Below are 25,311 nucleotides of genomic sequence, written 5' to 3' on the forward strand. Positions count from 1 at the left end.
GAACATCTCTCTTTACTCCTCCAAACTGAAAAGCAGAAATGCAATCCAAACCAAGTAAGGGAAAATAAAACCCAACCAGCTCCTGTTCTCAAAGCAGCAACACAAAGCACCTAAAAATACTCCTCCATATGAGCATATTTTCTCAGTTTGGAAAAAAAATCATCTCCCTCTCTCCTCACAGCACATGTAGAGGTCTCTGCACTTCTCACTTACTGCACAGCTTTCTACCGGCTGCTATAAACTTAGGGAGGTGGTTTCTGCTGCTTTATCATGAGAAAGCACTGTATTTCGTTGGGGCACCATTGAGCTGCTCGTCGAGAGCTGCTGTGCCACAGGTGCCTGGGGCCAGGCCACAGGAGAAGCGGCACCCAGAGGGCATGGCTACGCCAGGGATTTCCACTGCTGTGGTGGGAGTGCAAGGATGGGGAACAGTTCTTGGTGCAGCTGACGATGAGGCCCTGACAGCGAGGGGCCCAGAAGGTTCCAGAAGGTTCCTGCCCCCCTGCAGTGAGGGGTCGCCTGGCCTGGCTCAGGCAGGCTCTGGGGAGCCCTGTGGCAGTGATGGCCATGCTGGCCAGCCTGCGGGCAGTGCCTGGACGGGGTGGTCTCCCAGTGCTACTCTTCACCCTGCATGCAGAACCAGCACAGGTAAACCTGCCTTTGACCCATCCTGCGTCCTTCCTGTGCTGGAATTGTCGTCCCCGCCCCCTGCCATTGCCTTGGTGCATGGGGCTCACACCCGGGGTTTAGCGCAGTGCTCTGGAAGCAGGAGGGTGGGTGGGTGAGGAACATGGAGAGGGTTAAGCCCATCCTTTGCAATCTGGCCCAGCTGAAGTGACACTTTGCTGCTCTCCAGAGGTCCCCATTAGTGGGCCTGGAGCCTATGTGGCCTCAGGGTGGCTCCGCCATGGCAGAGCAGGGCCTCTGCCAGGCTGGGCGCAGGTTCGCCCTTGGCTTGCCGCAGCATGTGGGCCTGGGCCACGGGAGCAGTCACAGAGAGGGGCCTGAAACTGGAACCTGCCTCCAGGTCAGTTTGTCTTTTTCCAAAATAAGTGTGTGGGCTACAACCAGAGTGGTTTTATAGCAGAGGAGAACAGCAGAGATGTTACCACATCAGCATTAGTAAGAGTACTAGAAAAGGGATATGTCTATAGAGGAACTGGAAAGCAGGGAACAGGAGGGTTATGTTTCCTTTGACTAGGGAATCAGGCTTTTTTAAAGTGCAAACGTTGAAAGTTTCTGCACGAGGCCCCTGGGGGGCTCCTCAGGGGGTTCCTGGAGCGTCGTACCGGGGCGCAGGGGGCTGGGAGTCAGCAGGGCAGGCAGGCTGAGCAGGTGCTTGACACCTGAGCAGTCACAGGGGCTGTGTGAGGCAGACGGTGACAGAAGTGGTGATCCGTTCCAGCATATTTTAAGAACCCCTGTACATCATGTATTCTCTGACTGCATACATTTTCTGAAAGCAAGATAAATCATCTTATACCTGGGGTTGCTTTAGCTTTTTAAAGAAGGTACTGAGTGGTTAAATGTCTTAATAGCAACTACACAGAACGAGACAACTGACATTTTCATGATGATACAAGGCTGTCAGACCTGTTAAGAAATACGATAATCTAATCCCCTTAATAATTTATATTAAAATTGTATAAGTACATGATGCAAACATTGTAGTTGTTTTCCCTGTTTATAGCAATCTTACAGCTGTTGCTTTGCTGGGATTAATTTGTCTCCAAGGGGTTTCAACACTATCCTCCCCAGTGCATTATGAGAGCCTGTAATGTCATGTAATCGGGGCCGTATTATTTTTGTCGAAATCTCTGGGAGTGATGTAAGAGGAAAAAGGAAACTAGCTAACTCCCAGCCATTTGACCAAAGGTTAAATTAGTCTTGGCCTTCTCCCAGCTGGACCTGAAGCTTTTCAGTCAAACATTTGTTCTGCCCTGCTTAAAAAAATTTGATGTCTTTTCTTGTCTTTTCTCCCTCCCATGTTTTTTTTTCTTTACCAATGTCACATGTTTTCTTTAGTGTTATGCCCTTATTTGTTATGGAACACATCACTGGGACAGCAGATGTCACCTACTGGAAGGTCTGACCTGTGGTTCATAATTTCTGTAGATGCTCTGGAATGCCATGGGCATTAAGACTAAATTTTAAGTAGGTCACATTACACTGTGCAAGAAAACTTGTTATTTTTATTGTGTATAGAAGCTGCACAATTTCAGTCCAATCCAGTCCAAGTTGCCCCAAGCATGGCCTTTTATAACACTGCAGAAGCTGCTTATCTGCTTGAAAGATGCTAGAAAATCTCACAGCAGCAATGTTTTGTAGGTGGTATAAAAGTCTCCCTGCAGACTATTCCAGACCATGTACAGTCTGAGAACCTTCCGGTAGTACAGAATAACTAGCATCTGTTGTGTGTGTATTCTCATGTCTATTTCTACATGCAGTGATGTATTCCGGTTTGGAATTTATATTTTACTTTTGTGTGTACACATTTAAGGCAAAAGATGATAAGGGGTTTGAGGTTCTTTAAGCTGTTAGGTAAGAATCTTGATTTAATTGCAAAAGGCTGGTATTAAAGTGTTTTGTTCTATGTTACGAGCAAGTAGTGTCTGAAAAGATCAGAAAGAACATTGGTCTGGCCTCTAAGAAGTCTGGTTGCTTATCACCATTCTTTGTGTGGAGAATGGGTTGGGCTACCACAAGAAGAGATTTCTAACCAGAGTCAGCTGGGCTGAGATAGTCATGACAAGAAAAAATTATCTGGTGCACTGAACTATGAAACAGATTCAGAATGGGAATGAAGCAGGGGAATGTACAGGAAAAGAGGTGGACTTGGATATTAAGCCTTGATGAGATTTCAGAGACATTCATAATTTTCAAAAAGTTCAAACTATTTCTTAATGCATCTGACTTGCATGCCTTCTTTTAAATGTTTTTCTGCTCGTGTCTAGTTATATATTTGGAATACAGATTGACTTTTATTTGTGCAGTCTATTATTAAAATCCTTGCTATTTTGAAAAACTGCTAAAAGTCCAAATCCAATTAGGGGCCAACTCAGAGATATATATTTTGGCTGCTTAAAGAAGAGAATAATAATTTAAAAATTGCTATTTATATACATCAGAATAACAAATGTAGATATTAGGTGGTCAAGCAATAATGGTTATATAAAGAAACATGATTAGTAACTAAAGAGTTGTTATAATGTGTTAAAATTCTTTGTTACACTAATTAATATATTCTAACATTCTCTATTTCCACAATGCTTTAAAAAGCAAAAATTAGAAAAGTTCTAATCTGTTTAGATGGTGTTTTTCTTGTAGTTAAACCAATTTCTGAATGATAGCTTTAGATGGGAATGACAAGCAACTCCTGTAGAAACACAGAGAAAATAATTGAGGCTCATGCATTTGGAAATTTTATGCTACTTATATATTGATATGCTACCATCTAATTTAAATTTCTAAATAAAGTCACAAGAATTCAGCACTAGTCATGTATCTTTTCAGATCATTTAGGAGAATCTTTCAATCCTTGCAAGTGAAGCTGCAATTAATTAGTGTTATGTATTTCTGTTTGCTAGTTCATGTACCCTGTACATGAGCAAAGATAGTTCAGAGGTTAATTTTCTTTTCCCTTAACTCTGCTGGGTGGACTGTGGCCACCTCATGGGAAGTAAGGGTTCAGAAGTGACCTTGCAAGTTGTTCTCTTTGGGAAGAAACAAGTTGAGAGTCTGGCTGGGGGATGCTCTCCACCCTTGGGAAGAACACAGCTTGCATTGCATCACTTGTTTGCACTGGCTCGAGCATATTATTGCAGTTGTGAAGGCAGCAGAATTGTCTGTTGTACCTGGTACCTTCTAGGAGGGTATTGCACTGTAATTGCGCTGTAAAAAGAAGATACCAGGAGCTAAGAGCAAGTAGCTAGTGTGACTATATGCAGTTTGTTCAGTGTTAGACAGCAAAAAAGAGTACTGAGACTAGTAATAAAAGAGCAGAGGAAAATAACAGACAAGCTGGCATAAATCACACTATGTAAGTGCTTAGGTGAATAAGGAACCAAAAGAATAAGTGACAAGAGTTTAGGAAAAACGTGTCATTAATTATCTGATCAGTTTACAAAATCATTGGCATTTAGGGTAGTGATTATCAAGAACTTGAAATGAACTACTGTTTCTGTTTAAGTGTTTTCTCTCTATATATGTTTTTCTAAAATTGTAGCTGTCTTACTTAAAAGCATGAGATTTTTAGTTTGGGTTGTTTTTTTTTTTAGTTTTTGACATAACACTGGCATTGTTATGCCTGTGTTACAATGCAGTTGTATGTTGGCAGCTTGATGTTTTGAATCCTCAGGATTTAACAACAGAGTTAATAAGAGGCTCTAATGCAGCAGGTTGTGTACATAGTTATGTAGATTTGCCCTCAAATCATCAACAGTTTTGAGTTTAAAAAATGAAGCATTAAATATAATTTGAATTAATCTAGGTAAGGACGTAATTTTTAAATAAGATTCCTAAATTAGGAAGTTGGTATGTCTATGCTGGAGGTGCTGACGCCTGCTGTATTCTCCCATTGCTGTCCTAAGAGGCCTGTCTAGTCAACAGAGTCTAGAGAACAGTTCACCTCAACCTAGAGCTCTAACCCATGTGCCACTGTTTGTGCTGGCTGGACCTCTGTTAGGTGGTCCATCTCTAGACTCAACTTCTCAAAGGTTCTTAGTCAGCCAGCTACAAATTGATGTTAAGCACAGCCAGCCACAAACTGATGACTAATTGCTTCCTTTAGTTAAAGCCTGGCAGATACCTAACCACCCATATATCCTACATTTTCAGAGGTGCTGAACAATGTCAGTTCCCAGTGAACTCAGCAGGGATGAACAGTGCTTAGGTCCTCTGCAAGCTCACCTCCTGTTGTGGGGAGCAAATGCAGGAATGGGGAGAGAGAGGAAATGCAAGGGATTGAACTATATGCATCCAAATGAAAAAAGACTGCAGCCTGAACGTGAGTGTGTGTGTGTGTTTGTATAAAAACAAATAAATAAATAGACAGATAAATAAATAACAGGCATATCTATGTATGGAGCTTGCCGCTTGCCACTTGTCTGTGGAGAAACAGGAAACAACACACCAAAACTGCAGTAAACTGATACAAGTGCTGAAAAGCTTATTTGTCTATGGTTAAGCCCTGGTGAAAGCTGATGGTATTATTTATTAGCTGAGAGATCCCGCACTGAATCTAAATATGTAGAAATAAATGGCTGATGTGGCTATTTGTAACAAGAAAAATTGGACCTCCCTACCTAAGGTGCTAAAAGATCATTAGTTCCAAAGAATTTCAAGGGCTTTCCCCAGCTCAGTTTGTCAGAATTGAAAAGTATTTAAATTCAACTCCTACTGATCTTTAGACAGAATTCTTCTGTAGTTGTCTCATCAGTTCTCTGTGTATGTGTTTGCTTGTATTAATTTCTCCTTTGCAATAGTATAATTACAGTGCTTATATACAAGAAACACGGCTTGGGAAAAAGCCAGTACCAAGTAGGGCACTGTTCTGGGAGTCAGGAGACCTGTACTTGGTCCTAGCCTTTGCTCCAGATTTTCCTCAGTAATCGCGGGTTGAGTAGCTGCATTTGTTTCTCTCAATCAGCTCCTTGTCTGTAAAATGGTAATATAATTATTTTCTTTTTTCCTGGCTTTTCATTTTACTTTTAAAACATCTGAGGCCTAGACCAAGTCTATGATGTTTGTAGAGGACAGTGGGGCCATGGTTTTGATCGACTGTGTACAAATTATCAGGTGATCAATTAACACCTTTTTCTTTTTTTGTGCCATGAAGGAGGATTGACAAAGATGATGCAAAAGAAAGCAAATATCGTTGGCCCTGCAGGCCATTGCAGCTGAAATAACTTCATTTTATTAGAACAGTTTCAAAATGGATGCTTACCTTGTAACTGTAACTCCCTCAGTTCTTGTAACTTTGTTTTGTAGACCATCCAAAGCCTATTTGTGTTGTGAATATATTCCATAGGAAGTGCCCATACCTGCAGTCTCATGAAGAGAGGATAAGTTTCTTTCCAGGTCTGAACTTCTTGAACATCCCTGATGCAAATAAGCAGCTGAAGCAAATTCATGGGTTTGTGTATAGATTCTGGAAATTCTGAATATTGTGTGAGGTTTATGTAGCTTGATTTCTTATACGCAGAGGAACCTTTCCATTTATATTTCGAAAGTAATGCTACTTAAAGGACAATTGCAGCGGGTTGTAGAAGAGGAGCTTTGCAGGAGGCGTGAGGCTGTATGAGGCGTGCTAAGGACTGTGGGGGAAAGAGGAAGTGAAAGCCCATTTAAGCCTCTCATTCCTACTGCCCTTTCCCCTCCATAAAATTCATCCTGGTTTATCAATTTTTCCTCTCTGCTCAGCAGCATCTGCAGTTGCTTAGGTATGAATTTGCCTGTGATTGCAAAGGGGGATGGTTTGTGACTCAAGCTAAAGTAAGCAAAACATGTCTTCCAGAGCTTTAATAACCTTCAAAGCAGGGGAAGACTCGACTGTAGATAGAAACCTAGCAAGTCTTTGTGTTGTTTATTTTTTATTTTAAAGGTTATAAAACATGTTTGAACAATGAGTTCTGAGCATATAGTACCTTTAGCTGCTTAATTTCATGATAAAATTAGATTATGAAATTATGTGCTGTAAAGGTTGATATCTATAATTGGGAAAAAGGCATGTTGGGCTAGTTAAGATAGGCTGGTGCAGATAACACTAATAATGGCTTACTGAGCATTGGCTGTTGTGACTGACTCCAGAAAGTCAGTTATGTTTGCTGCCTTGGTTCTGCAGTCGAAGTCACCCAGGAACATAGTCTAATGAGGAGCTACTGCCTGGCCTGCCAGTGTTTAATGGCAAAGCTGGAAAATACTGTCAGAGACGGTATGCACAGTGAAGTTAAACATTCAGTGCTTTGCCTCAGCCAGAACCTTTAGAGAGGCACCACTTACTCTGAGAGGAGTAGGAATTAAAAAGGGAGAAAGAAGTCCACTAGGGAGAATTATGAGGAAGAAAACTTGATTGTCCTGAAGACAATTGGAAGAAGGCTATCAGTTTGTTTTCCTTTGTGAGGCAGAATCTGCTGGTGGCTCAACACACTGCACTGCTTGGTGCAATGTGGTTCTTGCTGCTGAACTAATTTCACAACTAATGCATGAAATCTACCTTTGTTCTTCTGAGCTTTGTGTGCAAAACAGCTGAGAACAGCATTTGCAGTGACTTTGGTTTGGTGACTATATTACTACCCTAGGAAGACAAATAGTAATACAGAGGAAAGCGTCATTTTTTCCTACTTAATTTTTCAAAATTCTAGAAGCATCATGAAATCTCTTGGTCAGCCCATAATCGTAAAGCTTTAAGAAACTTTCAGCAAAATGCCCCTGCCCAGGCAGATTCTGCAGTCCATAGTATGAATTTTGCCTGAAAAAGAATGGGGCCCCGAATGTTTGAAACTGCACACTAGAAGGCAAGCTGGTAATTAGTCTTCCCAGAGTGGACATTGTAAAAACAAATCATTGAGCCATTTGTTGCTGTTCTACCTAAGAACACAGTTAGTTAAAAGAGCCTCTTTGCCAAAACCCTGAGAAAGAGCTCAGGATATTCCATGTGTTTTTAAAAAAGAAATCAAGCAGCAACCCTGTCTTTTCGCAGAACTTTGTACCAGCCCTTCTATAATACATGCGCAGTTCACTACAGGGAAGAAAACAGGTTTGGCATTTTCATAGTAACGAGCTGCAAGGTGACTTGAAACCCTGAGAAACAGTATTGGTGGTGATTTTGTCATCATATTTTTTTATGTCTGTTATAATGGAATACAAAATTAACTTAAAACATTTGTCCCAGAGCCTTGGCTATAAAGTCGCTACAGATGCAGGAGCTGAGTGCATCTTTCTAGGTCTTTTTGAAGGGCAGCTGGAGTCTACTGTCATTTTTCCACTGGATCGATCTGAAATGGTGACATCAGAGAGGTTCACAAAGGGGAATCTAATGGGAATTGTGGTTGTGGAGAGGGTCAAATGTTCTGCATTCCCTAAGGAAACTCCTGTAAAAGTCTGTTGTACCAGTGGCATTTTCTGGGCTTTTTTCCCCACAAACGTCTGGCAAATTTTGTTTGTCCTTGGAAGGCAAATACTGCAAGAAGACTGCTGGAGCAGGAATTGCTGGGGGTTTTGCTGCAGTTTCAGTTATAGGAGTAGGTGGTTCTGTATATATTGGTATGATCAGAGGTCGTGCCAACTCATCAGTCCCCAGGAGCTCTCTAGCAATGGCTTCCTGTGTCTTAAGGTGTGCAATACACACTGTGGAGAAACATGCCACAGATTCTCAGAAAAGAGTCCATTGCTCCAGTTTAGTTTCATGCCAGGACAGAAGGGGCATAGTGCTCTCAGCGACCTCACTAGACTTGCCTCCTCCCCTCCATCAGACATGGCAGTCCCTCTGATAAGGCAATCCCGGTGCATTGCAACATCGTAGTGTAGGAGATTTCCTTGGACTGCTCAGGAGCTCCAGCCTACTCAGGAGCCACAGATCGGTGGCTCTACGAACGCCCATTTCTTTGTAGACAATGTATTTTTCTCCTTAGTTTCACAGCCAGGTTGTATTTAAAAGAGAGTATGCACATGATACTGGAAGAATAAAGCTGAAGTGTATTTGGTGACTTTTCAGGACTTCTTGGAATGCTTGATTTAAATAAAGGCTCTCTGCTTAGTCTGGGGATAGGGGATCTCACTAGCTGGCTCTGAGTGAGCGCCACACTCTCATGGTGAATGAATGAGCTTGGTGTTCTGACTAGTGGCAGGACCGCCATGCGCAAGGGCAACGCCATCATCCCTAATCTGCAGGTGGGAGCGAGGAGTACCTTTCCTTTCAGCATCCTTCCCAGAAACCTGAGTGTTTGTGAAGTGCAAAATTAAAAACTAAAAGGAGGCCTCTCTTGCCAGGCACCGACTGTGCTTTGAGATTGGATGTCGAGTGCCAAAGACTGTGGGAGAGGTTTTGGACTAATAGAAAGCAGGGAACAGCAGAAACTTCCCAAGAGATCCTTCTTGTGGTCCCAGGAGAGTCTGAGAAAACCAGTGTGCCATCAGCTGGAGCCCTTTTGCCAGGGGAAGCAGTGCAAACACTTCTTTTTGGTCAGCAGCAGGAGTGGGCTGCACACAAATGTCTGCTAATTAAGCTGCTGTAGGAAATGGGAACTCAGCCAGGCATACACAGAGCAGGGAAAAACCCCAAAATGAAGCGAGTTAATATTAGCACAAGTTACACCAACCTCATCATGAGGGACCATAAGGGAGACGGAGAGGGGCTAAGCAAGGTCATGAAAAATGATCAAATTGTGTGTGAGTGCATATACACAAACGCATGAATACTTCAACAAAAGCTAGTGGTGGATTGTTGAGAGACCAGTGTAGCTAAGTTCCTGCTTTGTTACATAGATAAATTGCCAAAGGAAACATTATCCAAACAGTTCTACTTCAAAGGGAAAACGACAAGCTTTGGGGAACTTGCGGTACTTTCAATCTGGCCAATAACCAAGTGTAAAGTGTAAAATATACATGTTTAGGAAGTAGGACACATGCCGTTCAAGACAGGCCTTTCCCATGCTCTCAGACCAGTGCAGCTTCATTTGATGTGCAAATGCATGATGTGTGATCTGTCCTGGCAATGTGCTGCCTGCCAGCAGCACAAACATTTCACAAGCACCCTTTTGGGTTCCTTGAGCCTGCTGTGTGCACAGCCTCCCTGGCAACCTCTGCAGCTGCAGCTTCTCCTACAGTCTATTGCTGTTGTGGTTGCACAATCCAGGTTTAGTTAGCAGGTCTTGTCAAGAGACTCCAGGCAGACAAAACCACCTCAAAACGAGCCTGGAATTGCAGGATTTGATGTTAGATACTAGGATTAAATAACAATATAAGGAATGGTTACAGTAATGCACCATGGGACATATCAGTAATGCAGACTTCATTGATCCTTAAGGCAAATCGTCCTGGCAGATGTCCCAGCCTTCCTGGACATTGGAGACTTCGGGGCAGTACAGCCGATGGCAAGGGCCCTCCATGATGTGTTTATAAATGTCACCTGAAATTGGGTGAAGTAATGTTCCCTGGAGTGCTTCCTGGCACTGCCGGCACAGCCAAAAAAGTACAGTACAGGACAGCCTCTGCTGTTGGATGAAACTCATCCTACAAACCCATGAAAAGTTACCGTGCAAATGCTCACCACAGAGAAGCAGTGGATCATGGGTTCAGTCCCTCTTTTCAGTAGGAGCTTGAGTGGATTTAAATATGTTGATATCAGAAAAAAATAGTGGCGGTCTATACGGTGCAACTGAGCTCTCGAGTACCTGTGCTAGGGGGATGAGGCTGGCTTTTAGTGAGGGTTCAGGGTTTAAACTCAGCTGGCTGAACTGTTTTAGAATTAACCACTCTTATGAACCAGGGGCATGTAGATGTGCCTTTTCTCCCCGTCTTGCAGTAAGCTAAGGGGATTAGGGACATTATGCAACAGCTTGGGTGACTTATCCCAGTTGTACCAAGAGGCAGGTCACCCTTGTGCCTCCTCTACTCACTGTCCTTGGGACACATTCTCAGTCATGTGTGTGTGCGCAGCCCCTAGGCCTCAATCTTAGCGAACCAAGCACTTGGTGCTGAGCACTACCCCAGTGTAGCAGCGGTGGCTACGCAGACAGCTTAACCTGCTATTCCCCACTAAAATGACTGAACTTGCACTGCAGCCAGCTGTAATAATCCATTGCTTGTGTTAACCTTGAATTCCAGTGTGTCAGTTCCGGTCCTCTGAGAAAAATTAAGCAAGTGCTTATTGAAACCAGCATCCCAGCACTCCACATTGTGCTGCGTGAAAGAGGAAAGTGGGACCCCAAGTCCTAGTACTAGCATATTCTAGCCACACTTTAGTCACATGAATTTATACCACTAGTCTCACATCAGCCTATCTATCCTTATAAATGGCCCAACTTCATGTTGTAGTTGCCTGCTTTGCTTTAGAAGTTCCTGAACTTTCTGGCAGAGCCACACATAATTCCTTCCCTGATACCTTGTCCTCAAACCAAGACGTTCCTGTGTGCTGTCAGTGAACACAGAAGATACAGTGAAGATACAAAAAGAATTAATCAACTATGTGTTTAACAAGGACGAGGAAGAAAGATGCATTTTATGCAGCTGTAGTCTAATGTCCTGAGAGAAGTCTGTTTGAATGGGTTGGGAATGCTGATGGCATCTAATAGCCGCAGAGGCTTTTCCTGCCTCTTGATAGATGTAGCGCTGTGAATATCAGTCATTGTGGTATGAAGTTGTTATGAGAAAAATAACTTCCTGTGTTGATGGACCGAGCATGCAGTAAATGGAGATGTATGGATGCAAATGTAGGGTGGTTGTAAATGTACCTCTCCAGAGGCTCTAGGTGTGACCATGCAGAGAGCCGTAAGTAAACAGTACAGAATATTACTTGTCTTTGACTTCCTCTCTAGCTAAATTGGTGCCCTGAATTTGGCGTTATTATGGGTTCTGTTTCTTCCAGGACAGAGCTGAGAAATAAGAGGGCACTGTAACACAGTGCCTCTGCATATGCAAGGCAAGCTTTTTCATCCTGGCCTTGGTGGGGAGGAAGAGCAAAAGCATTCTTTGTAACAGGGCACCAATAAATGCATGAATGTTGTTCAAGTGGTATCAATATCCATCACTTTGTCTGAAGGCCACAGAAGTGAAATTCTTTTTGCCTTTCTTCACATCCTTTTCCCAGAAGAAATGCACAATTATTTCCAGACTCTCCCTTTACTAGACCTGTGTATGCATTTATTGATAACTTACTTTCACTGGCTGAAGCTCCACAGCTCCACAGAGTGCTTATTTACTATGGACTGAAATTTGCTCGTTTCATTAGATGACAACACCCCTTGTTTTCAGTGGATTCCAGAACAGCCTTCATTCATTCATTTTGCTTTCAGAAAAGCACTCTGTTGCTTGTGCTATGTGACTACTTGGAGTGGAAAGGCAGGTTGCAAAAAGGTCAGAGAGATAGGGAAGATGGGAAGTACTAATTGTCCACTCGCAGTCCCATGATATGCCCGTGCCACTAGTTAAATAGAAATGAAACTCTGCTTAATATATTTCTGATATATAGGACTTTCAGGAACAGTACTCCTTTTTGAGAATGCAAATTCACTCCTATTATTAAGTTTTATTCTGTTTTATCCCATCTGTTTTAGTCAAGTTACTTTATCTATTGTGATTGCCTGTAGGGTGTTGATTAAACCAACAGTATTATTCTGTGACACTGAGGTATAACCATTGCTTGCCATACAATGAAGTAGCTTGGCCTTGAAGTAGCTTGAGTAGTTACTTTATCTAAATAGGCACCATTCCAAAAGAGGAATGCTGTTCCTGGCAATGGAAGTAACCCTGGAATAAAGGGATTGCTTGAGGGAGAGTTGAATAGTACCTGGCCATGTGAATTTCACTGGCTGTTAAATAACATTGTCTGTCCTTTTCCCATGTTTTAGCATTTTGAAATTAAATACAAGAAGAATATCACTCCATAAAAGATCTGAGTGTTAATGTAATCATCTCTGTGACTCATCTACTGGAGAAAGAAAAGGCATCATGATTTTTTTAAACATTATCCAAAATTCAAGCTGTGATGTGGCAGTTTGCAAGGGTGCCCCACTGGTTCTGATGATTTCAGACCTTCCCCAATAGCTAAACTTTATGACCATGAGGGTGAGGATGAACTTTGGCTATGACCTAGATCTGCAATTCACAAGTGTTTTTCATACAGCTGCAATAATATTTCAGAAAATGTAATTGGCCTTTTACTTCATTCACTTTTGCGAATGAAAATAAAGCTACTGTGAGAGCAGATCTTTTGCTAAGAAAATATTTTTTTTAATATTTTTATAGCTTTGTCAACAATAAAGGAGTCTCACAGTCTAAAGTGTTTCTCTAAACCTTTTTAATGGAAAAAACTTCATAGAAAATATCCTTTTACTTTTTTAATAACATATAACTATATACATGATTAAAAACTGTAACAAAAAGCTGCAGGGATTGGAAAAATGTTTTGTTGGATCCATGCAGATGGTACATTTAAAAAAGGATTTCACAAATCCATGTACATCAAATGGAGCTGCAGTGACAGGGTTGAAAAAAATGGCAACTCTATTATTTACCTGAATGTACTGGGAATAAAGCACAGACATACAAAATACACAAAAAGAATACAAAAGAATACATGATGTAAATGCTGTTAGCACAGGAAGTTTCTTTTTTAAGTAAATAGGAGAAAAGAAGTAAAATCTCCTTTTTCACATTTTATATGGCAGTTTAAAAGGTAACTAATCTCTTATTTGCTGTATTTTGTTTTTCTTAACTCTGGCATACACTACAGTAGAAGTCTATGGCATTTGCATTTAACAACTCAGGAATATTTTGATTCATCTCCATGTCTGTGAATGTACTGTCATTTCTGAATATCATGGATACATATTGCTTTAAAAACACATGCACAGTTTGACATGAGTTAGAAATACAAAATATTGAGGGCCAGCACACTACAAAATGCTGGATGCTCTTGTCCTGATCCAGCAGTATGTTTAAGGACACACACAACTTCAAATCTGAGAGGAAATCCTCAGAGCATAAAGGAAGTCAAGAACGCGCAGAAATGATTTGACTATCAGGTCTGGAGTTTTCAACAGTTGGTAGTATAGACTCTGCAGCTAGGAAAACTGTTACACCTGAGGCCATAATTCTGTCCTTACACCCCAGCTAATGTAGCTACACAGTCTAGATGATTTACTGTACTTTTAAAATAAATTTTCTTAATTCTAAGTTAAAACATAAAATGAAACCTCTTTAAAAAAAAAAGTCTGGGGAATCGGTGAGCTCTGAAGCTGGAAAGAAGAAAGAGATGGTGTTTAGTTTGTTAGTTACAAGTTGGAAGAGATTCTGTAGGCAGCAGGAAATAATGTGACAGGTTTTAAACACCTCAATTCTAAAAGAAATTGCTCGTATTTTTGTCCTGAGCCAAAAAAAGAACAGACATAATTGAAAAGTCAGTACCAGCCAGTACGCTCAGCTGAGGCTCACAGGCATGGTGATGATGGCAAGCCATCATTTAGTAAGAAAATGAAGTAAAGCTACTTCTTGTCAGGAGGGCTTTTGTTGGGCTTTTGCTGGTGTAAGGAATACTTAATGATTCCCAGTGTAATCACAGGCAGTTTAATAGCAGACAAATAAATGGAGTCTGCATGTGCATATACTTGTTTAAAAAAAGAAAAAAGCTGAAAACAACAACAGTAACAACAACAAAACTAGGCAAGCAGTGAAAACTGAAATATTCTGTGAAGCCTTGGGATCTGTTTCTGTTCTCCTTAACACCCTCCCAGCTCTGTCTGGCCATGCTCTTTTGGAAGGCAGGTAAAATATTTCAAGTTCCTGTAAGTGAGGGAGGATTTTTGCTTAAAGCAAGACATAAAGTAATTATGAAAACAAGCTTTGAAAACCAAATCTCTGTGAGTCATGAAAGCCAAATCTCACTGATACGTATTTGGATTTCATTGTCCATATAATGGTTTAATTCCCTCCCCAGTCTGACCTCTTTATTTGAGCATGCTAATTGGAAAGTTGCTAATATACCAGTTTTTGTCTCAGTACTTTCGGAGTTCAGAGTCTTTTATTTTCTAAGAACGTCAATGATACTTGTTTATGTTGTTCATTGCTAGCATTTTGGGTGAAATCTGGCTTGTAAAGCCCTGATCGAAACTAGACTGTCAGCACAAGGCAGGTTATTTTGAGAAGGCAACCTGAAAGCAGTAAGACTTATTTTGTTTATTTAAAGAAAAGATAAATGTGTGTGTGCATGCATTTGCATTTAACAGTTTTATAGCTAGAACCATTATTAACGATGCCCAATAGCAATTTTATCTCTTGTTATGATTAGTTTTATAAAGATGTAACAATTCTCAAGAGAGTTCTATGAAAACATGCAGAGTTGCTTTGCATTATGTATGCAATTATGTGCCCAGTATATATGTTGCAACTTAATTTCTTAAATATATATTGTGTAACACTTTTTATTCCTGAGTGCTGGTCTCCATCATGAATAGAGAGGGTGGCATCATGTGCTCTTCTGCACAATGTGGTCCTTCGTCATCTTAGGAATTCTTCTGAGGGATCTTTATTGTCACAGTTTTAACTTCAGAATATTCTCTCAATCCACATTCACCCCTAAAAAACAAATTGCAGCATCAGTTTACACCAGGCATTGATTCTTTATCGAGCAAAAACCTGCAAAGTTATTCCTTGATAAAGTTAAGATATAACCCAAAATTCTCAGTATAGGTTTCTGTTGCATTATGATTTTGTACAGGTTTTCCTTTCACGCCATCTTTCAGAAAACCTGAATATGAAGTTTCAGTGTAGGTCAAAAGAACAATGGATGGCTCCAGCATTTGATAAAGAAATACAGATTTACATTAAACCCAGAAATACTCACTGTCTGTCAATGAAACTATTGGGAGTGAATTGATGTCCTCTGTCCTTTCCAGACCTTGAAAATGACCAAACACCACGACCTACACCACTGGCCAGTGAAATTACTGCTTATATTTGCACTCAAGAAAGAGAAGGTCCCAACTGAGTACTATGGAAAATAAACTACTCACAACCTTGGATAAAGATGAACTTGAGTCCTAACCCACTGATCTTTTTTCTCTTACAAAATACCCAGCAGCAGAAATCAGCTTTTGCATGTACTGTGAAAGAGCGGTCAGCCTGCTCAGGTTTCCACTAGATTTACGTATAGCACCTCTTTTTGTCCTGGCACAGCACCTCACATAAGATCCACTATACTGCTAGAAGCTAGCCACTCTCTAGGTCCCAGTCATCTCACACATGGCTCTGAGGGCTACGTGTTCTGCTTTGGGTAAATTGTGCTTAAGAAATGGGTGTTTCTGAATGCTACATAGATTTTGTGGTAGTCAGCTCCTGCCTGGCTCGTCTCTTGGGCAACTCTGCTGAGGTTTAGAGTGGATATTGCATGACTCCTTGGGAGTTATGCCTGTCTTCTCTGAAGTATAGGTATTTGCATTTGCTGTGCGTATTTTGAGTCAAGTCATTAGTTAAGTTCTACTATGTTTGCTGGATGCTGTGTGTGTAAAGCAAACAGTTTCCCCACCTCAAAATAGGTACAGTCCAAGTCTAGAAGTAGAGAATCTCTTCTACCCGAACTCGTGCAAGGATTCTTTTGCCCAGGCCCTTACAGATGTTTGTTTCTTGGTTAAATTATTATCCCCACCCTGAAACACAGACAATACGGCTTCCTTATTTATATTAAAAATCTAAAAAGTGGTCACATGCATATCATCTTAGCATGTTTACTATTTAATGCTGCCTTCCCTCTGGATCCAGCTGTGCAGAGTTTAATGCCAACTGCACCATAAAGAATATTTCAGGGGAATTCATCAGAACCTCCTTCTAATACATGTTGCTTTCTGAATGGAGTGAGGGGCCACTGTTCAAAGCAATTAAAGCCCTCTGTATGCCCCTGGTGCTGCATAGTCTACTTATTTACTTTACTGCATTTACCTCTACACTAATTTTACACAAAATATATCATCAGGGGAGGAACTCCTGTAATCTTCCTTGGAAAGTTAATTCATTTGGGCAGAAATATAAGTATTTACCAGCCCATTTCACTCCACCTGCCGTTTTGAAAACTTTCTGATGTGCCTGATGGCTTGGTAGGCCTTAAGTGTGAGGGAATGGTTGATAGTTAACTCAGACTGATGATTCAGTAGGCATTTTAAGATTTACCAGAGTCTAAGGAAATATATTAGCAAAGATTTTTTGACATGTGAAATGTTCCCATTGATTTGGACCACCCCACCCCCAGCTTTCAGTAGAAAGTGGTAGATTTGTCTCCAAAGAATGACTAAAAACTTTAGCTATTTATCAGACTCGGCTGAGCCCCAGAACCATTCCCTTATGGCTCAGTGGAAGCTGTCACCGGGAGCCGCATGGAGCCCAATAACTAATGCTGGCTAGTCTCTCTGTGTGAAAGTTTCTGCTTGATTCAGTAGGGCTGTGGCTTGGCTCCAGACACCTGTTGGACACATTTTTGCAAGTCAATAGATAACCTAGCCAACAGAATATCGATTGCCTTTATGTATGCTCCAGCTGCCAGTTGGTTTATCATCTTGGTCTGGCAAACAAAATTAGATGTATTTATTGTCTTGTTTATTCAGCTCAAGGCTTCAGGGCCTTACGTATTTTTGTTCTGTCTGAAAGTTTGGGAGTGGACAACTGTGATGAATTCTAAGGCAAATATTTTTCAAAAGTTAAAAAGTTGCTCTTGCTGAATAGGAAGATGGGTTATTCCAGACATTCAGAGCAGAAGAGTCAGCGCATGTTCAATTAAAGGGCTCGCTTGTCTCCACAGCCTAATACAGGGAAGTAGGGAGCAATAACGTCCTATTCTAGGGCCACTTTGGGTCAACTTGGATTGCAGTTTGGTATCTGGGTGAGAACAAGGGTTGTGTCTGTGAAAAGGAAGGAGCCCACAGGTCAAGTTTGCATGATGCTATCCCTTGGTTGTGTAGGTGTGAGGGAAGGGAAACAAATTGCTCTTTGAAAAGAAATAATACATACTCTCTTCCCTCCCTCAGTCCAAGAGAAAAAGGATAAGGAAAAGAATTATAGTTCTAAGCCATTCTCCTGCTTGCACTTCTTTTTGAGAATGCACTGCTTTATCTCAGAGCTATCCACACAATAATAATTCCTATGACATTAAAGGACAGCTCTCAAGTTGAATGGCACCTCTTTCCCTTGAAGACACTTGGACAGAGACCAGCATTTTGGAGAACAATATCTAATATAAAAAGGCCACATGTGGCAATGTGGGATGAAGCACCTGATTTTTAGTTACAGGAGTTAAATTTTACACCACTCAGGCAGTGATAATAAGCTTTAAAGAATTGTAACTGTAAAAAAAAAAATCCCTCTTTTAGACTCCTTTAAGAATATGAGAATATTGTAAGTAGCCTTAATGTAAACAGAAATCAGTTGTATTGTGTACATGAATTCTGGTTCTCTACTGGTATGCACATACCCTGCTACATTTTGTGGGAGTGTAAAATCAGTACAGCAGATCTCAACTTTCTGTGTTCATTCTTTTCCCTATGAGTGATAAAAATCTGTGAATTTAAATGCAGGAACAAAACAAGTCCCAGAGAATACAACGCTAGCATAGACAGCAGAGTGGCACAATTATGATCTGGCTGTAACATAGTATTAGCTTCACAATGACACACATATCTATGGACGCTTTCTCTTCTTTTTTTTTGTTTTTTTTTGTTCTTTAATTGCCTGACTCAACATTATTTACGCTGTAAAATGTATCCCTTAAAAACAGGGATCTAAGAAACCATGGAATTTTAATAAAAAGTATGCAGATATTAATGCAGGGGGGAGGAGGTGAGTTAGAAGGTGATATCTGATCAAAGAGGTTCTGAAAGGAGTAGTATAGTTACTCATAAGTAGTTTTTGGGGCATCTTTGTGAGATAGAGATTATTGCCATTCCCAACATTTATTGTTTATGTTGAATATTTTCAAAGCTGTAGATGGCAATCAAGTGTACAACTACCATAGATTTTTTCCATGGGAGCTGGGGTGCTGCCTGGTTTTCCCCCCTTCAAAAACTTGACGATATCGATATGTGAATATTTTGCTTGCACAGTTAACCTCCCTGAAGTCAATGGGGTCACTCTTGGGTGTCAAGTTACGCATGTGCTCTATCGAGCTTAGTAGTTTTAGAATATTTTCACAATGATAAGAGTTAGATGAGCTGACATATTTATGCCAGTGTGAGATCACCTCATAACTCATGAATGTGGAGAATAGTATGAATGTGTTATTCAAAGTACTCCCTAATGAGGGAAAATATTTCAGACTACATAGAGCTTATTTTATAGATCAAGTTGTATACTTCAACATATTTAAAGTTTTAAAGAGTTTGACCTTACTTTAGTTTTACTGCTGAGTTTGCCATTAGCCATAAGCTATTTTGAAAGCTTAGGTGAGACATATCTGGTATACATGCCTCCTGCACAGAAATTAATTGAATTCTTTGTATGCGTAACCAATCTGGGGCTGATGCAATTGCTAAACTTCCTTGTGATTGTAATGAGAATTAAAAACTGCTAAGACTTTAAATTAGGTACATGGGACAGTATTTGAGCGTGGAGCTGCATTTCAAAATATTTGTCACTTAGTTCTAAATGGAATAAGACAGAAAACTTTGTAATGGAAGGTGATTTTTTGAAAGGGATGTAAACACATTTGTCTATCCTTCTCTAGGCCTGATTTAATTTAACATTGTTCATAAATCTGGAAGAGATAGATAACATTTTAATAAAATTCAGATGCACCTAAATGTAGGGAAAAATAAAGAAAAAAAATAGCAAAAGAGGCAAAATATATGTCAAAACAACTCTGAAACAAGTACATCAAACCAGTCAACAAGGACACAGCAGTACCAAAATGATAATCTTTCTGCAAAAGTGCTGGTTAATATGGCTAAGAAAAACTCTCAGAAAACACAGGTTACAAGTTCAGAAAAACACTCAGAAATTTTCAGTTCCTTTCAGAATAAGAAGGCAGTTCCAGTAACTTGCTCTGCTATGTCAAAAAAACAAAAGGAAAAAAAAATGGTCTTACCACATAAATCAATTGCATTTAGAACTGGCAATGATTATCAGTCATCCTATAATATGCCCTCAACATCAGATAGGAATATTTCCTGATCTTAATTTGCATGGAAGAATTCACTGATGTTTATTAAATTGTAGAGCTGAAAACAGTTTAGAAGACAGTGGTGTAATACTTACATCTCTCTCCCATTGCCAGACATTTTGAATCCTCCAAAAGGACTTTGGGCATTTAAGGCATTGTAGCAATTTATCCTGTAACAGGAAGAGACATTAAGTCCAACTCTGCTGTCAGCGAGGCCTTTGGAGAACTCAGGGAGAGGCTGAAACTTGTGGAGCTAGGGACACTGTATACCTCTTAGTAATAACAAACTTCTATCATGTTGAAAAGAAATGAGGGATTTATGCCACAAAACCAATATTCTGCTCCTTACTCATAAGGAGAATGGGATTTGGCCTGTGAGGACTGGAAGAGAGCACTGAACACTTGGATGCAGCTTCAGTAATGAACTGTTAATCTGCCGACAAACCTCAGTGCCAGTTTATAAAACAGAGCTATTAAATTTGAATTTGTCCTTTTTCTCACTGATTTCTCATGAATATTTAGTTCACCCAGGCTTCACATACCAAACTGCAAGCTATTAAACTCTAGATGTGGCATTACCTATTCCTAAGGACTGGCGAGAAGAGCTGTTCCCTCAGTTGCTTATTGTTGTAGAAAGTACATGATTCTTTACGCCATTAGCAGAAACCTCTCAGGATTCCTGTGCTCCACAGAACGGATTGTTTATATTCTGCTTTGTTTGTTTTCAGTAACGCCACTCATCAGTGTGGCCGCCACACTGGAAAGCGAGTTTTCAATAGCATTCACCTGCAGTGAGCGGAGTGACACCACTTCCCTACAGCTGTTCCATATCTTGGTTAGTGATTCACCACTAGAATGGTCTAGATAAACATTTTTCAGACAAAGGGTGCAAAACTGAGGTGCCATAATGATAGTGAGTCAAACTCTTTATCTCCAAGAGCAGGAGTGTGATAACTTCTGCCTTACCAGACTGTCCCAGCCTGCATTGCTGAAGAGACTGTCAGAGCCTTGTTTATGTCATTTGTGAAGACAGCAGCTACCAGCCCAAAATCAGAATTGTTGGCTCTCTCTATAACTTCATCCATGGTTTTAAACCTCAGTATTTCTTGAACAGGCCCAAAAATCTGCAACAAAGATTAATCATTAATTAATAAACAAGCCCATTCAGAGGCATTTTATTCCTGTTTTATTCTGCTTTTTTAATTGTCTCTCCTGTTGTACTCTTTACAAATTCCCGCAGCAACATTTAGGAGTGATAATTAGCTGTCTGTAAAACTGCATGAATTTCCGAAAGCAGTTGCCTCAGTGAAACTCGTCCATTCTTCCCTCAATTCCTTATTATTTTTTTTTAATATAGTGGTAATTTTAACTGTAAAGCTTTTGTCTCAGAAAGTAAACAAAAGAAAAAAAAATCATGTTTAGGACATTCTAAAATATTCTTGCCCCTGTGTGTGAATACCTCCTCCTTGGCAATCCGCATGTCATCGGTTACATTGGAAAACACCGTAGGTTCAATGAAGAAGCCCTTTCTTCCTAGCCCTTTACCCCCACATTCAAGTTTTGCTCCTTCAGTAATGCCGCTTTGAATCAGTTCCAAGATCTTGTTGTATTGTTTTTTATCAATCTGAAAGAGAGAAGAAGCCATTTGACTTGTAGACCGTGCACTTGACAATCAAGTCAAAATTGTTTTTTTAGGCAAGTCATGTCTCAGTGAATAGACTCATGCTTATATTCAGTGCTTTTTGAGCTGGAGATGCCACAAATCTAAAAATAGCTGCTGACTGCAACCTAGGGCTCAGTCTTCTTAAGGATGTGTCCCCTTATGTATGTGGCTCAACCCACATTCTTGCTAAGCAATCTGGTTTATAAGCACAAACAAAGCAGATCATTATTTTTTGGCCCAGGTTAACTTCCTGAAAATGGTGTAAGTCCAGCTGGTTATCAGTGGCAGGAACATTTTCTAAAGACCTATTTCTAATCCTGCCCATCTTTTGCTTAGAATTCCTGTCTCTCTAGTGCTCTACAAGCACAGTTATGGTTGTAGACAATTCTTGAAAGTGCCTGCCCACAGAGACTTTTGAGAACTTCTCACAGTTTACATCCATATCTTTGGGGCTGAAGATCAGAATCTTGCTGTTAAAGCTGGGAGGAAAACTTATTGATACTTAGGATGAGAGTTTTTACTTAACAAGAAACACCTCTGAGCTGCACAGATTGTCTACTCCTTTAGAATTTTAATCTTTAAAATGTTTGTCATGTTAGCCACCCTGGCCTGTGAGTGAGTATGCATTAACTGACCTCTGTCCTAGTAGAGTTTAAATGCTTACAGACAACTTCTGGGCTGTCGAGACAGAACACTATTCCTTTACCTGTGGACCTTGTTCTGTAGATGGGTCAAAAGGACTCCCCACAACTCTCCTCTTTGCACGTTCTACGCTTCTTCTAACAAACTCTTCATAGATTGATTCTTCCACATAAATCCGTGAGCCTGCAGTGCAGCATTGACCTTGATTGAAGAAGACCCCTTGGTGAGCTTGTTCCACAGCATAGTCCACTAAAAAACCAAGACAACATATGTTGCTCTGAAACATCATAAACACATCTGCTGTTGCACCAGTGCCATGTGTATTACATAGTGCCACATTCGCAAAACTTCAAAGCAGAAGTAGGATTTCGTTAAAAAAACCAAAAGTGACCAAATCAAAACATACTATTGTTGTGTCGGGCCATAAATGAAGATGATTCATTTCATTTTGTGTCATAATCCCTGTGAAAATACGTACTTTTTAAACATGTCTGAAGTTGATTTTTTCCCCATTTATTCCACCCTGGACACAGCTATACTGGAAGGATATTAAGGGCATTACAACTGTTTCACAAATACTAGATTGCAAGGGACCACTTGGGACTTCAGGCATCATCTAGGTAAAGAAAGGTCCATAGGTAATACATTCCACATGCCATCTCGTGACACAGGCCACAAAATATTGCTTAATATTGCACTGCAAAAATTAAATCAAGACAGTGCTTTAACAGCCTATAGGAGTAGGGTATGCAAGAACAACTTCACTGATGTCTTATATGCCAGCAACATGTAATTTATCAACTAAAACTCTTAAGAGACCATAGGAAGCAGATTGTGACCCACATTATAGAAGTCTATCTGACTGAGGTCAGTAGAGGAGGGGAAAATTTGTCTGTGATACCAAGTTTGCACTTGGTTTAATACTGCATATGTGAGAATTACAGCCAACCAAGTTCTTGAGAGAATCTGACTTTGGTAATGGCAAGACCTATCCTTCCCCAAAAGCCAGATTATTTTTCTGCAAGACAAAAACATCTTCTTGGCCTATACAGGTGACTGGGTAAGGCTTTAAAAATATAGGTCAATTATAGAACAGACAACCATTGATTTCTGCTCTAACTTTCTTGGAGGTACAACTAACACATTCACTATCCAAGCGGGAGAAAGGATCCAGTCATATTTAGACATTCAGAGCTAAATTCTCTCATTGGGTGTGATAGCTGACTAGACAAGAATATTGAATTTATCCTTAAACAGTGATGCCCTACAGCACTGTAATACCTCTGTTATCATCTCTAGCACTTTGGAACACTGCTTAAAGTGTAATCTTTTCTGGAATAAACAAAGCAACAGTGCTTTACTTTCAGCACATTGTAGACAACTCCATCTAACTGAAGTGTCTTATTCTGCCCTGAGTGCGGTCTTGAAAAAAAATTATATAGGGTGTTTCCTGGACCACATTCAAATTTTCCCAGGCAGCTCTATGGAGATTGAAAACACTAGTGGATAGAACTGATTAACTGATGTTTCTTGCTCTATTGTTAACACAGTTTTTCACCATGAGGGGCTTTAGCCATTCTTCTCTGGGGTTTTTTGTGCACTAAACAATCAGCAGCTTTGTCATGCCTTCTGCTAACTTTTGGCACACAGTGTTCCTCAAAAAGAACAAACAGCTCCTTTGGAATGGTGAGCAAATTGTCTGCTGTTCTTAAATAATCAGAGCTTTGAAGTCTGAATCTCAGGTCAAGTGCTGGTGGTTGTAATTATGGGAAGACCAGAGAGCTTTAGTATGATATACTGTGGAACTGACAGTCCTGAAAAAGACTGTGCTCTCCACTGTGCCCTGTTATTCTCCTGTTGCCTGCAACTTCTCTCCAGGTCCTCAACCTTATATGGCAGATACAAGTCACAGATAAAACTACAGCTCTGTGTGGGCAGCTAGGAGTGTGTCTCCTTCCCCGGTGGAAGGCCGTAACACAGACCTGCCCCCAGCATATATTACTCTACTAGAAGTGTTCAGGTGATCCAGCCTGAGTTAGTAGGTTTGGGACTTTTGAAATGTGGTGATTTCTGGTGGGAGATGGAGATAAGTAACTGGGGTAGAAGGCTGCAACATCTGCATCTGGCTCCAGCTGACAGGAGCCTTTTTAGCTTACCAGGATGACTGTGACTGTAATTGGTAAAACATTTTTCTGTAGAAAAGCTGCTAAAAGTTCTCAAGCTTTCCCTAGTCTTTCAGACATTGATAAGTTTTGAAAATGAATATAGGATTATAACTAACTCTTGTAATTCATGCTATTCTGTATCATTCTTCTATTCACTTTCCCCTTTTAAATTAAAAGACCAAATCCTTATATGTCTATTTATTTGGGTTACAAAGTTCTCAGAAAATGCATTGAGTACAGTGTGCCTGCATACAGCCTGAAACAATAGCTCAAAACAAGGTGTGAACTGTCCCATTCATCTTAATGGGGTGTTAACTTCAAAACCTCCTGCGGACAATTTAGATATCAACATTTTTAACTATTTCATTGCTGATCATTTAAGCAGAAACTTCCAGTTTGTGTTTTTATCCTATCCTAAATGGCTGTCCTGTACCTTCTCAGGTGCCAAAAATCTCAGCTGCACAACATCATCCAGCTGCAAAAATCTTCAGCTCCCTGCTGACAGTAGCAGCGAGGGTATTTCAGTAGAAAATTCTTCAATTGCGAAAATGTAAAAAATGGAATAATCCCCATTTATGGCTACTATTAAAACAGCGTAATAAAGGACTACTGCACTGGCCAGATTCACAACTCAAGTGTAAACTAAAGCCCTTCCTTTTTAAAATTGCTGTGAAGCAAAAAAAATCACAGGCTTTCCAGATTTAAAGCACTAAACCACCTTGCTGCAGAGTTTAGGACGGCAAATGTGTATGGCACTATGACGGTGAATAATACCACTTGGTGTTATTCTATATGCTGGGTTATAAGTTTTTTCTGTTTTCTTGTTGTCTATGAATCTGTGGGTTCAAATGTTGTCTTTTTATAAAAAAATTCACACCTTAGGCTGCTTCTGTAAGATTAAAAAGAGCAATTCGATACAGCTATATTGGTCCATTTCACTTTGTATGAAACATATGCTCAAATATTAAAAAAAAAAAAAGACACCA

General features: G+C 40.3%; 1 protein-coding gene and 1 long non-coding RNA gene across 3 annotated transcripts in view; one reads left to right on the forward strand and one right to left on the reverse strand.

Annotated features, from left to right (window-relative positions):
• Positions 1-25,311, forward strand: part of LOC128914648 (uncharacterized) — a 129,591-nt gene that overhangs the window by 61,541 nt on the left and 42,739 nt on the right. The window lies entirely within an intron of this gene.
• The window catches only part of ALDH1A2 (aldehyde dehydrogenase 1 family member A2), a 65,891-nt gene continuing 53,585 nt past the window's right edge, over positions 13,006-25,311 (reverse strand). For both annotated transcript variants that reach the window (XM_054213925.1, XM_054213924.1), the window contains 5 exons: positions 22,225-22,409; positions 21,315-21,479; positions 20,822-20,979; positions 19,951-20,025; positions 13,006-15,291 (listed from right to left, as the gene is read on the reverse strand). In XM_054213925.1, the coding sequence (XP_054069900.1) occupies positions 15,219-15,291; positions 19,951-20,025; positions 20,822-20,979; positions 21,315-21,479; positions 22,225-22,409 (656 nt within the window). In that variant the 3' untranslated portion in view covers positions 13,006-15,218. The remainder of the gene's footprint in view (positions 15,292-19,950; positions 20,026-20,821; positions 20,980-21,314; positions 21,480-22,224; positions 22,410-25,311) is intronic.

This window comes from Rissa tridactyla, chromosome 9, assembly GCF_028500815.1.
Source record: "Rissa tridactyla isolate bRisTri1 chromosome 9, bRisTri1.patW.cur.20221130, whole genome shotgun sequence".
NCBI classification, from domain to species: Eukaryota; Metazoa; Chordata; class Aves; order Charadriiformes; family Laridae; genus Rissa; species Rissa tridactyla.